The 13,596-nt window shown below is 43.9% G+C and overlaps 1 protein-coding gene across 1 annotated transcript in view; it reads right to left on the bottom strand.

The window, feature by feature from the left end:
- fras1 (Fraser extracellular matrix complex subunit 1) overlaps positions 1-13,596 on the bottom strand; it is a gene marked incomplete in the record, with an annotated part of 388,110 nt that overhangs the window by 24,303 nt on the left and 350,211 nt on the right. The window contains 6 exon segments of the mRNA XM_036144334.1: positions 1,015-1,171; positions 1,263-1,468; positions 2,744-2,891; positions 7,930-8,090; positions 8,269-8,613; positions 12,230-12,476. Of these exon segments, the coding sequence (XP_036000227.1) occupies positions 1,015-1,171; positions 1,263-1,468; positions 2,744-2,891; positions 7,930-8,090; positions 8,269-8,613; positions 12,230-12,476 (1,264 nt within the window).

Genomic DNA, 13,596 nt, shown 5'->3' with positions numbered 1-13,596 from the left:
GGGTAGCTGACATTTCTGTGTACCAGCCTGATGGAAGTGGAGGTGCTGTGGGTTCTGTGGGTTCCACCGAGGCAAGGCAAGTTTATTTATAAACTTCATTTACAGCCGTTTTAATAAAACAATTAAAACTGCTGTAAAAGAAAGAAACCTTTGCAGAGACAGGAAAAACATTGCAGAGGCAAGTAGCATGCATTGGAATAGTAGCAGTAGGACCTACCACTTGCTTCCCAGAAAAAAATGGAAATCACTCTTACTGGCTCCTCAAAATTTCCAGTAATTCACTGCAAAATTAAAAAATTAAAAAATCTTTTCTTTAAATGAGTGCGTTTGTCCTTGATTTGAGCAGGTAAACAAAATTATGTGCCAATGGAATGAGTATTTTAACCCCAAAATAAGCTAATTAGATAAATTAGATTACTAAGGGGGTGAACCTGTTTCGGTTGAATCTGCATGTTATCTAAGCCATTACAAGGCCTTTGTTAGGCAATGGTATAAAGCTTGTTACTCCACATTACTCCAGACTTTTTGAATTGAGAAAGCTTCCTGGATAGGAAGCGAAACGTCTTCAACTACGGAAAACAAGTCCAGTTGCTTTGTTTTTTACTTTTTTTGGAATGACCATGACCTGGATGACAGAGAATCTTCACAGGCAAGGTAATTAGATAAACTGCACTTGAAATAAGATGATGGGTATGAATTGTTCCCATTTTAAGTGCAAAAAAAAAAAATCGGCATATTCCATTGGCAGATCATTTATGCTTTGCTGCTCAAATCAAGGACAAATACACTGATTTCGAGAAACTTTGCCTTACTCTTAGTTCCCTTTTTGCAGAGGCGTGGCCTTTAGACGTGCTTCCAGAGCTGATTTTAGATCTTTTTGCTCTGTCCCTTTGTTCAGCATTTGGGTTGTCTTGATTTTAAAACGGGACAACGTGAATATAAAGCCGACAGTTTGGTTTACTGAGAGGCGTAATCTCTCTGGCCTGCTTTACCCTGTTGTTAAGGTCTGCTCACCGTCTTCGTCGTTGGTGATGGTGACGGCCACGACGTCGTTGGCTCCAATCATCGCGCCGCTCCAGTGGTCCCCCTGTGGCGCGCCAAGGTGGAGCTGGAAATCCTCCTCGGGCTCGAAGACGGAGTCGTCGTGGACGTGAACCGTGCAGTTCTTCACCTGATAAACCGACAAACGTGTAACCCCACAAACACACCAAAACAGGATCTATTCTCTTTTTCTTTTTTAACAGTTTGAAGCAAAGCGTTACCTTCTCTCCTTTGAGGAAAGTGATGCGGGATTCATCCGCGTTCCTCCTCTCCACAAAGTCGTCCATCACCATGGCAGACAAGGTTCGGGTGAAACACCGCACCGACGACTTGAAGGACAGGTCTCCGGTCCGGATGACCGGGACGTGGAGGACGGTGTCTCTCTCCTTCACGGTGTAGGAGGTCTTCTCAAACTGCATGGTGGGAACTGAGAGGTGGATGAAGAACTGGTTTTAGCTTTGAATTAAGCTGAATGAAGCAACATGATTTTCTTACAGGCCAGGCAAGGCAAGGCAAATTTATTTGTATAGTACAAAGACAACGAAAAATGCTTTACATGATTAAAATATAGGAAAATAAAACAGAATAAAAGCATGTTGGTATAAAATGTAAAAACAAAATAGAACATGGGAGAATAGAAACTAAAAGCAAATATTAAAAACAGTTGGACTACAAAGTTGAACTAATGATGTTTCAGTAAAACAGTTTAACTAGAACAGTTAAAGTCCTAAACAAACATGTTTTTAATCTTAATTTAAAGGAACTCAGGCTTTCAGCACTTTTACAGTTTTCTGGGAGTTTGTTCCAGATCAGTGGAGCATAGGAACTAAATGCTGCTTCTCCATGTCTGGTTCTGGTTCTGGTTCTGCAGAGCAGGCTGGAGCCAGAAGACCTGAGTGGTCTGGAGGGTTGATGCCCTGATAACAAGTCTGTGATGTATTTAGGTGCTAATTCAGGGATTTATAGACTAACAGAAGGATTTTAAAGTCTATTCTCTGAGATCCAGGGAGCCATGGAAGGACTTCAGAACCGGGTCCATGTTCTCTACGTTCTTAGTCTTAGTGGAAGGACTTCAGAACCGGGTCCATGTTCTCTACGTTCTTAGTCTTAGTGAGGACTTCAGAACCGGGTCCATGTTCTCTACGTTCTTAGTCTTAGTGGAAGGACTTCAGAACCGGGTCCATGTTCTCTACGTTCTTAGTCTTAGTGAGGACTTCAGAACCGGGTCCATGTTCTCTACGTTCTTAGTCTTAGTGAGGACTTCAGAACCGGGTCCATATTCTCTACGTTCTTAGTCTTAGTGAGGACTTCAGAACCGGGTCCATATTCTCTACGTTCTTAGTCTTAGTGAGGACTTCAGAACCGGGTCCATATTCTCTACGTTCTTAGTCTTAGTGAGGACTTCAGAACCGGGTCTATGTTCTCTACGTTCTTAGTCTTAGTGAGGACTTCAGAACCGGGTCCATGTTCTCTAAGTTCTTAGTCTTAGTGAGGACTTCAGAACCGGGTCCATGTTCTCTACGTTCTTAGTCTTAGTGAGGACTTCAGAACCGGGTCCATGTTCTCTACGTTCTTAGTCTTAGTGAGGACTTCAGAACCGGGTCCATGTTCTCTACGTTCTTAGTCTTAGTGAGGACTTCAGAACCGGGTCCATGTTCTCTACGTTCTTAGTCTCAGTGAGAACGTGGGCATAGGTACGTACTGTCCTGGAAGGTGTCGGTGATGACTATATTTGCTTCATAGGGTTCCTGCAGGACTGCCCCCTGTGGAGAACTGAGGAAGATGACAAAAGACTCCGGTCCTTCGATGGATGGATTCTGAACGTCATCGACGATGGTCAAACTGCAGGTCTGAAAAACAAGAAACAGAGGAAGGTTTGGAAATTATGGCCGGAGCTCATAGAGAGAGGGGCTCATTCCTAGACCTAGACTGCCCAGATTCATTAATCCTCTCATCTTCTCTCCTCCCTCCTCATTTTCTACAGGAATTGGCTCAGGGAACTGGGATGGAAACACTGATTACTATAACCTATCCATCTTTGCCCTACAATCCATGATGCTTTGCATAAATTATTAGTGTGACTCCTGGACTGTTGTTCCCAAATATAAAAGTGTCTCTCATAGAGAAAATACTGATGAAAATGAGAGGAATGGTAACTTTTACCCCTTAAATGGGATTATATAATCATAGCTGGAGCTTCATATTTATGCCACACGTCACCAGACTTGAGTTCTTGATTCATCGTCAGTAGGAACAGACAGCAGGATGCCTGTGTGTTGCTGGACCAAGGACATAGCGGCAGTGTTGTGGAGTTATATGTTAAGTATTAATTAGATAGTCATTTTGTGGTTTCTAAGCTTTTAAATTTGCTGTGAGCACAATCATTTTGGATTTTTGTACTCTAAGTGGCAGCTTTCTGTTGTAGGCTGACAATGTGGTTGGTGATGGAAAGACCTGTATGTCAATTAAGACTAATTAGCCATCATAAAAGGATGCACCTATATTCCCAATCATTTCTGAAATGTATAATCATATCTGATTTGCTATCAGCAGGTTTATTAAGCAGACGTTTCTTCTCTTGAGGTCAGCCTTAGCCCAGCTGGACTAAGACTGCTGATTAAGGTGAGAAGAGCAAACATGCGGCCTTTTCAGTGGCTGCTTTAAACTTAAAATCTTCATCCACACCCGTTTTGAATTCCTTGTCGAAAGGGAACGGAACCGGAGACTGCAGGAATAATCCCATTTCACTTTGGGTGAAGGAGCAACACACAGTTGTCCGACCCAAAAGCTGAAGTTTCTTGGACTCCAGGAGCAACGGAACAAGTCCTGAAGCTTTGTAGAGGCATGTTCATGATTAATAGAGCAGCCCGGGGAAGAAAAATACTCTACGCCATTTTCAGAACTGTGCCAACATAGAGAGGCGTGAGTCTTTGCTACTGCAGCGATGTGGTCAGAAGAAAACAAACCACCTAATTAAAGGTATTCTATGCAACCGGGGTTGATTTTCCAGCGAGGCTCCCCCCAAAGGGCGAAAGTAAAAGTGCACTGTCATAAAGATGCTCAGCTGTTCTGGTTTCTCCGTCAAGCCAGGCGCTTTGGTTGTTTTGAGCTTAGCAGACAGGCGAACGCAACGAAAAGTGGAAAAAACGGCAGTACAAACAATGACTAACACAGTGAAGGTATGAACATCAGGGTTTCCCGCAGCGCTATCTTGGCGAGGTGGCCAATTATAATTTTTTTATAAAAAAAAAAAAAAATAATAATAATAATAATAAAAAAACTCGCTATGCTTGCATGTGTCATGATTTTGTTGTGGATGAACTCGGACACAGCACGCACACACAGAGAAGTTCGTTAAGACAGTTTATTGCAGGTAGATGGTGGTGACATGAGGAACCAGAGTTTACCAGTCGGAGGTGAAGGATGCAAGAGCTGGCTGGCAGGTACAGAGTCCAAAAACATGAGCCATAAGTCCAAGGCAAAACGGAGCTGGGCTGCTGCAGAACAAGGAACGAGACCAGGACGAAGACATCAAAACTTAGCAGCGCAGCCAAACAAAACCAAAACCTGACGAGACTGGAACCAATGCGGGGAAACTGGAGCAGACAGGCATGATGGTCAGGAACAAACACTACGAGCCAGCGACGAGGAAACAACCGAGGTGAGTTTATAAGGGGAGTCTGACAGGTGACGAGAATGAAGGCTAATTAGTGTCCAAACAAGGTGTGACTAATTGCTGCAGGAGGGTGAGCCGAGTGAACTGCACAAAAATGACAAGAAAAGAAACCAGACAAGACCTAAACCATGACACTACCCCCCCCTCAAGGCCGGACTCCGGACGGCCTAAAATCAAACAAAACAAACTACAAAATGACCGAACCAGGGTGGGTGGAGGGAAGGCAGGATGGCGGGCAAGAGTCATAACTGAGGGAACAAAGGGCCAGCGAACACAGGGAACCAAAGGGACCAGAGAACCAAAGGGACCAGAGAACCAAAGGGACCAGAGAACACGGGGAACCAAAGGGACCAGAGAACACTAGGGAACCAAAGGGACCAGAGAAATAGGGAGCCAAAAAGTCAAGAACACGGAGGACCTAAGGCTAGGGAACACGAGGGACCTAAGGCTAGAGGATCCGGGGAACCTAAGGCTAGAGGACAACAGGGAACCAAGGGGCATCTTAACAAACCAGGGAACAAGAACAGAGGGCGCCTAAACATGCCGGGGAACCGAGAACAGAGGGCGTCTAAACATGCCGGGGAACCGAGAACAGAGGGCGTCTAAACACGCCGGGGAACCCTAAATCTAACGCCATGAATCTAAACACTAGGGAAACAGGAACGAAGGGCGTCCTAACACGCTAGAAAACCAAAATACCAGGAACTAGAGGGTGAGCTAGGCAGCAACAGGTCAGGCGCGCCAGAGGGCACAGACAGCGACTTATAACCACCGGAGGGCTCTGGCGGCGACCTGCGTGCGCTGGGCAGCGACAGGTTGGCGCACCAGAGGGCTCAGCCGGCGACATGGGAGCGCCGGAGGGCTCTGGCGGCGACTTGCATGCACTAGACAACGACAGGCTGGGCGCACCAGAGGGCACAGACAGCGACTTATAACCACCGGAGGGCTCTGGCGGCGACCTGCGTGCACTAGGCAACGACAGGCTGGGCGCGCCAGAGGGCTCAGCCGGTGACTTGGAACGCCGGAGGGCTCTGGCGGCGCCTAAACACAAGAACTTAGAGGGCTAGGAGGACAGAACAGAGACACCGGGGAACTAGAACAGGGAAACTAGGGGAGACCAGAACGAACAGAGAACCTAACAAGCGCAGGGACCTAAATAAGCGCAGGGACCTTTAAGAGCGCTGGAACCCATCCAACGCAGGAACCCAGATGGCGCAGGAACCCAGACGGCGCAGGGACTAGACACAAGACAAAAACTAAGACAGGAACAATAAGAAATCTAAGAAGCACAGAAATACACTAAAACTAAGGAATGTTAAGTAACTCAAAACACAAGGATCAAAAAATAACTCAAAACAAAGACAGAATAATGAACGCTGGCACTAAGACAAAATAACATTACTTTTAACTAGAGAGCTCAGGAACCTTTAATGAGCGCCGGGACCTCTTAATGAGCGCCGGGACCTTTAATGAGCGCCGGGACCTTTAAAGAGCGCAGGAACCCGAATAGCGCAGGAACCCGAATAGCGCAGGAACCCGAATAGCGCAGGAACCTATGGAGCACAAGAAAAAAAAGAAATCAGACAGAATAAAGTAAAAACATACCAAACAAACACGAGAACTAAGCACTATAGAACTGAGACAAAACTACAAGTTAAGCTAAATTGGAAAACAAAGTCGAAACAAATACTAAAACTGGAACCAAAACAAAGCAAAAACTAGAAACCAAAGCAGAACCAAAAGCGCTGGGCAGCTAAGTCTTTAGCATACTGGGCAGCGGCAACAGTTAGCGCTGGGCAGCGACGACGAGGAGCGCCGTCCTTAATGCTGAGCAGCGGGGAAGACGAACCAGGAAAACAGAGTCAGAGGCGGGGCGTCGCGGATGCGACCCCGGCAGACGAACCAGAAGCGTGGCGTCGTAACTCAGCGACCCAGGCGAGACGAGACAGGAGCGTGGCGTCGCAACTCAGCGACCCAGGCGAGACGAGACAGAAGCGAGGCGTCGCAACACGGCGACCCAGGCGAGACGAACCAGAGGTGGAAGCCGCAGAACTGAGTCCGGCGAGACGAAGATTTCCTTGGAGCTCCCGGGTCGAGGCGGAGCATCTCCAGCGGTGGATGGCACCCACGGAGATCCCAGATCGAAGCGGAGCATCTCCAGCGGCGGATGGCACCCACGGAGATCCCAGGTCGAAGCGGAGCATCTCCAGCGGCGGATGGCACCCACGGAGATCCCAGATCGAGGCGGAGCATATCCTTCCCGGAGCAGATCCTGCCAGCTCTTGCATCATGACTCTGTGTGTGCTCGAGTTCATCTGTTGGCTGGCTCGTACTGTCATGATTTTGTTGTGGATGAACTCGGACACAGCACGCACACACAGAGAAGTTCGTTAAGACAGTTTATTGCAGGTAGATGGTGGTGACATGAGGAACCAGAGTTTACCAGTCGGAGGTGAAGGATGCAAGAGCTGGCTGGCAGGTACAGAGTCCAAAAACATGAGCCATAAGTCCAAGGCAAAACGGAGCTGGGCTGCTGCAGAACAAGGAACGAGACCAGGACGAAGACATCAAAACTTAGCAGCGCAGCCAAACAAAACCAAAACCTGACGAGACTGGAACCAATGCGGGGAAACTGGAGCAGACAGGCATGATGGTCAGGAACAAACACTACGAGCCAGCGACGAGGAAACAACCGAGGTGAGTTTATAAGGGGAGTCTGACAGGTGACGAGAATGAAGGCTAATTAGTGTCCAAACAAGGTGTGACTAATTGCTGCAGGAGGGTGAGCCGAGTGAACTGCACAAAAATGACAAGAAAAGAAACCAGACAAGACCTAAACCATGACAGCATGTTTATTTGACGTTACCACGCGGTTCTTTGTTGTTGCTTTCGCGCGTGCATATAGTGAATGGCAGGGCAAAAACACATGGAGTTCTCGCCGTAAAGCAAGACCGACTCTCGCGGTCTTGCACCAGACTTCTGAGCCTGTGAGTGTGGGCCGTGAGCTCTTGCAATTGCAAGTGCGGTATTTCCCCCACAGACCACCAGGGCGGACGAGAAAACCTTTGTTCAACCTGAAATGACTCATTTAATCATCCAAAACGGTATGGAACACATTAATTAACTGAAAAATGTTGCATAGTATGCCTTTTAATACCACTTCTGCTATTTTACTGGATGTTGAAAACACAGTCAAACCAACATGACGGTACCTCGACAGTTTTTCCAGGTTTGAACTCCACCTTCTTGGAGCTGGGGATGTAGTCGACTCCCGGACTGGCTGAGGGGGGGTCTGAAGGTCTGGTAGCACACCACACAGACGTCACCGAAGACAGGTCGCTTCCCTGACGCAACACCGGTACCTCTATGGTTCCTGGACAGCCGAGACGAAAGCAAAATCAAATGAATTTTAGAAATGTGCATTTCTCAAATTGTTCGGGTCAAACGCCACAACCAGAAATCACGCCACATGTTTACTCGCTGCGGTTGTTTAGATTTCGGTAGCGTGTTTATGGGGATCGTTGTTCTGGATGTAAGATCGTGGTTCATACCGACGTCTTCACTGAACGTCAACGTCGCATTTCCAAGCGTGACAGTCGACGCGTCGTTGGGCCCGTCGATGACGACCTTGGCTGACGACACGTCGCCCACGCGGGCGTTGTCGGAGGCGTCCGACAGCACCAGCTCGAACTCCTCCGACAGCTCGTACTCGCTGTCGTCGATGAGCGTCACGTCGCAGGTGGACATGCTGACGCCGGGGCCGAAGATGACGCGGCTGTCGCTGCTCGTGCCGCGGCTCTTGTAGTCTGAGCCGGACTCCAGAGCGTGGAGGCTGCTGCCCCGCGCCGACTTGGCCACGGTGTAGCAGAGAGCGGACACGGTGCTGGAGGCGTCCCCTGAAAGAGGGAGAGCTCAGGGTGGTTTCACAATAAACATGGAAGACGTGAAAATTCAACAGCAGATAAAATCTGGTTCATGCAATTTTCCAAACTTTATGTAAAAAAAAAAAACAGCCGTGGGATATTTTTTATTAGTCTGTTTTGTTCCATTCTAACATGTCTATCTCAAAGTTTGCTGCACTGCAAAAACAGAACTTGAAATTAGGGCTGAACAATTAATCGCATTTTCAATATAATCGCAATAAAAAAAAAACGCAATTTCCAAATTCTTAGAGTCAGCAATTTTTGGCTATGTAACAATCAGGGAATTAGACACGTCCATTAGGTGTTGGTAAAATGTTTAAAGTGGGTTTGCCTCCACATGGAAGGGAAGACAGTGGCAGCAGTGAGATAATCTAATTGTATTACTTGTTTTAGAGTTCATATAATCATATATAGCATTAAGTATAGGTCAATCAGTTTAATACATAGACTTGTTTGTTGGTTGCACTTTATGTTCAACAAGGATTGATGTCCAAATCAATTAAAAGCTGTTCTCTTGAATAATATTCTGATTAATAGAAACATTAAAAGTTCTTGTTTTAAATAGTCTTTGTTTACAAACATCTTTATTTAGAGGCCATTTTTGTTGCTTGTGGTTAATGCAGAGAAAAGTCAAAATTGCAATTTTGGTTGAAATATATCGTAGGCAGAAAACAATCATTTCTGCTCTGAGTTTAGATGCTGCGGGTCTTTTAGCAACTAATCTGCACAGCGAGGAAACAAATTGATTTGTTGTTTGTATATGTTTAAAAAGACATGGTAAATCAAACTGGAAAAAAAATCGTATTAAATCGCAATTTTAAGAAAAAAAAAATCGCAATTAGATTATTTTCCAAAATCGTTCAGCCCTACTTGAAATAAGTAAAATGTTCTTAAAATGGGTGTATTTGTGCTTGATTTGAGCAGGTAAATAAGATGATTTGCCAATGGAATAAGATTTTTGCACTTAAAATAGGAAAATTACCAGTCACCAGTCCCTCTTTTCTACAGGGAGTCATCAGTTTTAAATATTAAAACCAACGACTAAATGATCATTCTTTATTTCCCTGGGTAAAATTACTCCATGCCTCCTTTTTCCACTGCTCTGAAAGGCCAGGAAATTTTGTATCTAAAGTTGTGAATAACAAACTACACAATACACCTCCAGTCCAGCAGGTGGCAGCAATAAGAAAACAAAGGCTAAACAAGAAACGACCAAAAGAGGAGGAACGCACAACTGACGTAGTCCTCTTCCTTTGGTCCGTTCTCGATTACAAAGACTACGCTTACATTTTAAACTTTTATAAAGTACAAAAAAAACTATGATAGGTGAGTGGATGTCAGAATGCTGCAAGAAAAGGTTCACCATTCATCCATGTTCAGCACATAACTCCACCCCTCAACAATCCCGGGGTAATCCAACCCCCAAACAAAGACCTTTTATCTGGGAAACCACGGACCCGGTAAATGTAAAGTCCTGGCAATAGAAAAGGAGCTCTGGTCGCACAATTTAGAGCTATCGAGGAGAGAAAATCTATAATTTTCCTAAAAAATTAAGAGACCTTAAAAATTACATAAAAATAGGTGTTATTGGTCTTTATAACATAAGTTTTAAAATTTCTACTGCAACAAGCTCCAACCAACTAGCAACTATTTATTAACGCTTTATGGTATTACAAAAGAAGGGGAAAATAAGACACACATTTTATTATATTTCGACCTGTGTTTTATCTTTAAATCAAATGATAGGCTGTTTTTTTTAATAATTATTTTCCCAATTATTAAAACATAAGCTCATGGTTCAATGCAGTCAAATGCCACAATATATTGATGGTGGCGAACAGCAGATCAAAACACAACATAAGACAGAGCTGACAATTGTAAATGTTTTGCAGTAAAAAAGTTAATACACATACACAATTGTTAACTCACATGTTCAACACATAGAGAGCTTGTATGTACACGTACAAACATTTTTGGCACATTTGGAACCCCCTAGATTACAGTCATTAATGCAACCTGAATGAAAAAATATTTATTGCTATTGAACCCTTTCTTTAAATAATAATTACTGGTAACTTGTAGATTACTTGTATTTATTAATTGAACGTAGTAAAAATGAGTTTTTCTGCACATTAGTTCTATACTTGTGTGCCATAATCGATCATATGTGGCCCAAAACATTTCCCTTAACATTTATTTTGTGGAAAATATAGCAGACAGACAACATTTTTCACTTCAAAGAATGTTTAGAAACTTTTCCAAAAGACATATAGTGTCTTTATGTTTTCTGTCAGCTCATGTGTAGCCCCTGGGTGTTCTCTCTTCACATTCTCACCATGCCTGCTGCTTGTGTTAGTCTAGTGATGAAAAAATAAGCCTCTCAGAGCATTTCCTCGCTTGTTTTCACAATACTTGAAGTATTTCCAAACTTCACACCCCTTCAGCCTTTGCAAAAGTTAAAAAACTTTCAGAAGCCGACTTATTTGACAACGATTAACTGTCTGTATTGTTGTAAAATAAGGCATTGTTTCTTTTCAAACTCTTCATTAGATAGAGTAAACCAGTGACCGATGTCAACTTTTAACTAGCTATGAACCTCATTTGGCAAAATAATATGAAGCCATTAATATTAAAGACAAACCTCTGTTACATTAAGTATTGTACTTTTTTTTAGGAATTTATTAATATGCAATATTCATCATATTGCTGACTGCAGATGCAGACCAAACAGCAGGGGGTGCTGTTGTCACATTTAAAATAATTTACTAGACCTGTATTTCTGGACAAAAAAAAGCCAAGAATGTTCTTGTATCTGGTTTTCTTATCCCACTATTTGAGAAGCACTGCTGTAAGCAAAGATCTTTGCAGGAAGACGTTGTTCCACTGCATATTCTCATTCACTATACCCTGGAACCTTCTCTGTGTTTTATCTCATTTTCCTTCGTTCTCAAAGCTCAGGATCCAACATCATCTGACTATCATATTTCTAAAGACTTTAATTTTGTCATCTCTCCAAAGCGTCCCTGCCGCTCTCAAGGCCGCTTATCCACAAGCTCACTACTCTCACCGTAAATCACATTATCATCTGCAGACGTCATAATACTCAGGATACATAATTAAGAGTATTAGGACGAAAAAAGCAATTATACGGCAGAAAATGGTGAGTAAACTGATTTAGTCATCTTTATGTGCCTAACGTACACTGCAAAAGGGAACTGAAACTAAGTAAAATTGTCTTTAAATTAATGTATTTGTCCTTGATTTGAGCAGGTAAAAAAATATGATCTGCCAATGGAATGAGAATTTTGACCCCTAAAATAAGATGATTAGATTCCCTGCACTTGAATTAAGATGATGAAGACGAGTTGTTCCTGTTTTAAGTGCAAACAGCTTATCCCATTGGCAGATTATCTTATTTATTTACTCAAATCAAGGACCAATACACTCATTCCTAGAAAACTTGACTTACTTTTAGTTCCCTTTTTGCAGTGTACAGAAACTGTGTAAGGGCTGCTTTCTTTTTGGAATTATGACCTAATCATAGCACCAATCATGCTTTCATTCCCTTTAGTTATAGACGGCTCTGTACCTTTCCTCTCGATGGGGGCGCTGAAGAAGCCGGTGCTTTCGTTGACGTGGTACGTCTTCTTGTCAAACTGCAGAGTGGGCTCGTCCTCCGTGTCGTTGATGTTGACCACAGCGCGCGTGTTTACACCCAGCAGCGCGTACACCGGCATGCTCAGCTCCACGTGGAAGCTCTCCATCCCCTCAAACACCTTGTCGTCGTTGATCACTACGGTGCATACCTTGGTGTCCTCGCGCTCGTCAAACTGGACCTAAAGAACCCAGAGGAGGTTCACCAGAAGGTTTTGATCAGGGGTGTCAAACTAATTTTGGTTGAGGGGCCGCATTCAGCTTAATCTGATCTCAAGAGGGCCACACCAGTTAACGCATTGCAAAATTAAATAGAACTAATAAAAGTGGACTTGTTGTTGATTTTTATATAAAGTTAATTTCACTTTTACACAATATATTATGAATAACCTCAGCGTTTTTAAGAAAAGTATGTGCAATTTCAACAATACTTTTACTCAGTTAAACATTTACTTGTGCATTATGCATAAGAACTGATCACAGTGATTATACAATGTTGAAAAACATTTATTCACATTTTTTGGAACTTAAAAACACTGTCCTGCATGACAAAATTACGGTGGCCCTGAGGTGCAAAGCGCTACAACATTTAGGAAAGCGCTACAACATTAACAAACCGGAAGAGGTACGTCCCAGTGGGAGACCTAAGAAATCGCTGATTGGACTACGGCTCGTTTTTACTTTTGAACCGAAAATTATTCTGGCTTTACTGTGTTTTTTAAAAACATGAATGTTCTCGGTGATCCAAACCGTAAGATGCAGTCTAAAACGCCACTTAGTCTGTTTATAAATTTCGCTTTTATTAATTATGCTTTTTCTTTTTAACTACGTGCGCTGTGTTTCTGTACCTCAACGCTCTGGTCTGCTCCTCTCCCCTCCCTTCCCTCAGACCCAGGGGCTTTTATCAGCGGCAGCCTTATCACTACGTTTAATATCTTTCCACTCCTACCAAAATGTCCTAATTAAAACCAATAGGAGAGTCCGTAGCTGTGTTTCATGCTATTTTCTTTTTAACGACACAGAACCAGTGGCGCTTCGGTGGGCGTGCTGCCTTGGCTTGAATTCAGGTGCGCAAAATTACGTTACATATAATTTAGGTGTGCACTTTTAAGGGTCATTCCAAGAAGCTTGTAACATCAGGAGCTTCAGTTTCCCCCACTGTTATCCCTCACGCGCAGCGCACCAGGGTAAAATAGAGCAGCTGCAGATCATGCGTAAAGACGCAGCGTGAACGACGCAGCCCTGTATGCTTTAAGGGTTACAGCTGAGGGGAAAGTGTTGGACCTTTTAGGCTTGATCAAA

This window comes from Fundulus heteroclitus, chromosome 12 (genome assembly GCF_011125445.2).
Source record: "Fundulus heteroclitus isolate FHET01 chromosome 12, MU-UCD_Fhet_4.1, whole genome shotgun sequence".
NCBI classification, from domain to species: domain Eukaryota; kingdom Metazoa; phylum Chordata; class Actinopteri; order Cyprinodontiformes; family Fundulidae; genus Fundulus; species Fundulus heteroclitus.
This window is presented reverse-complemented; position numbering and strand designations above follow the sequence as displayed.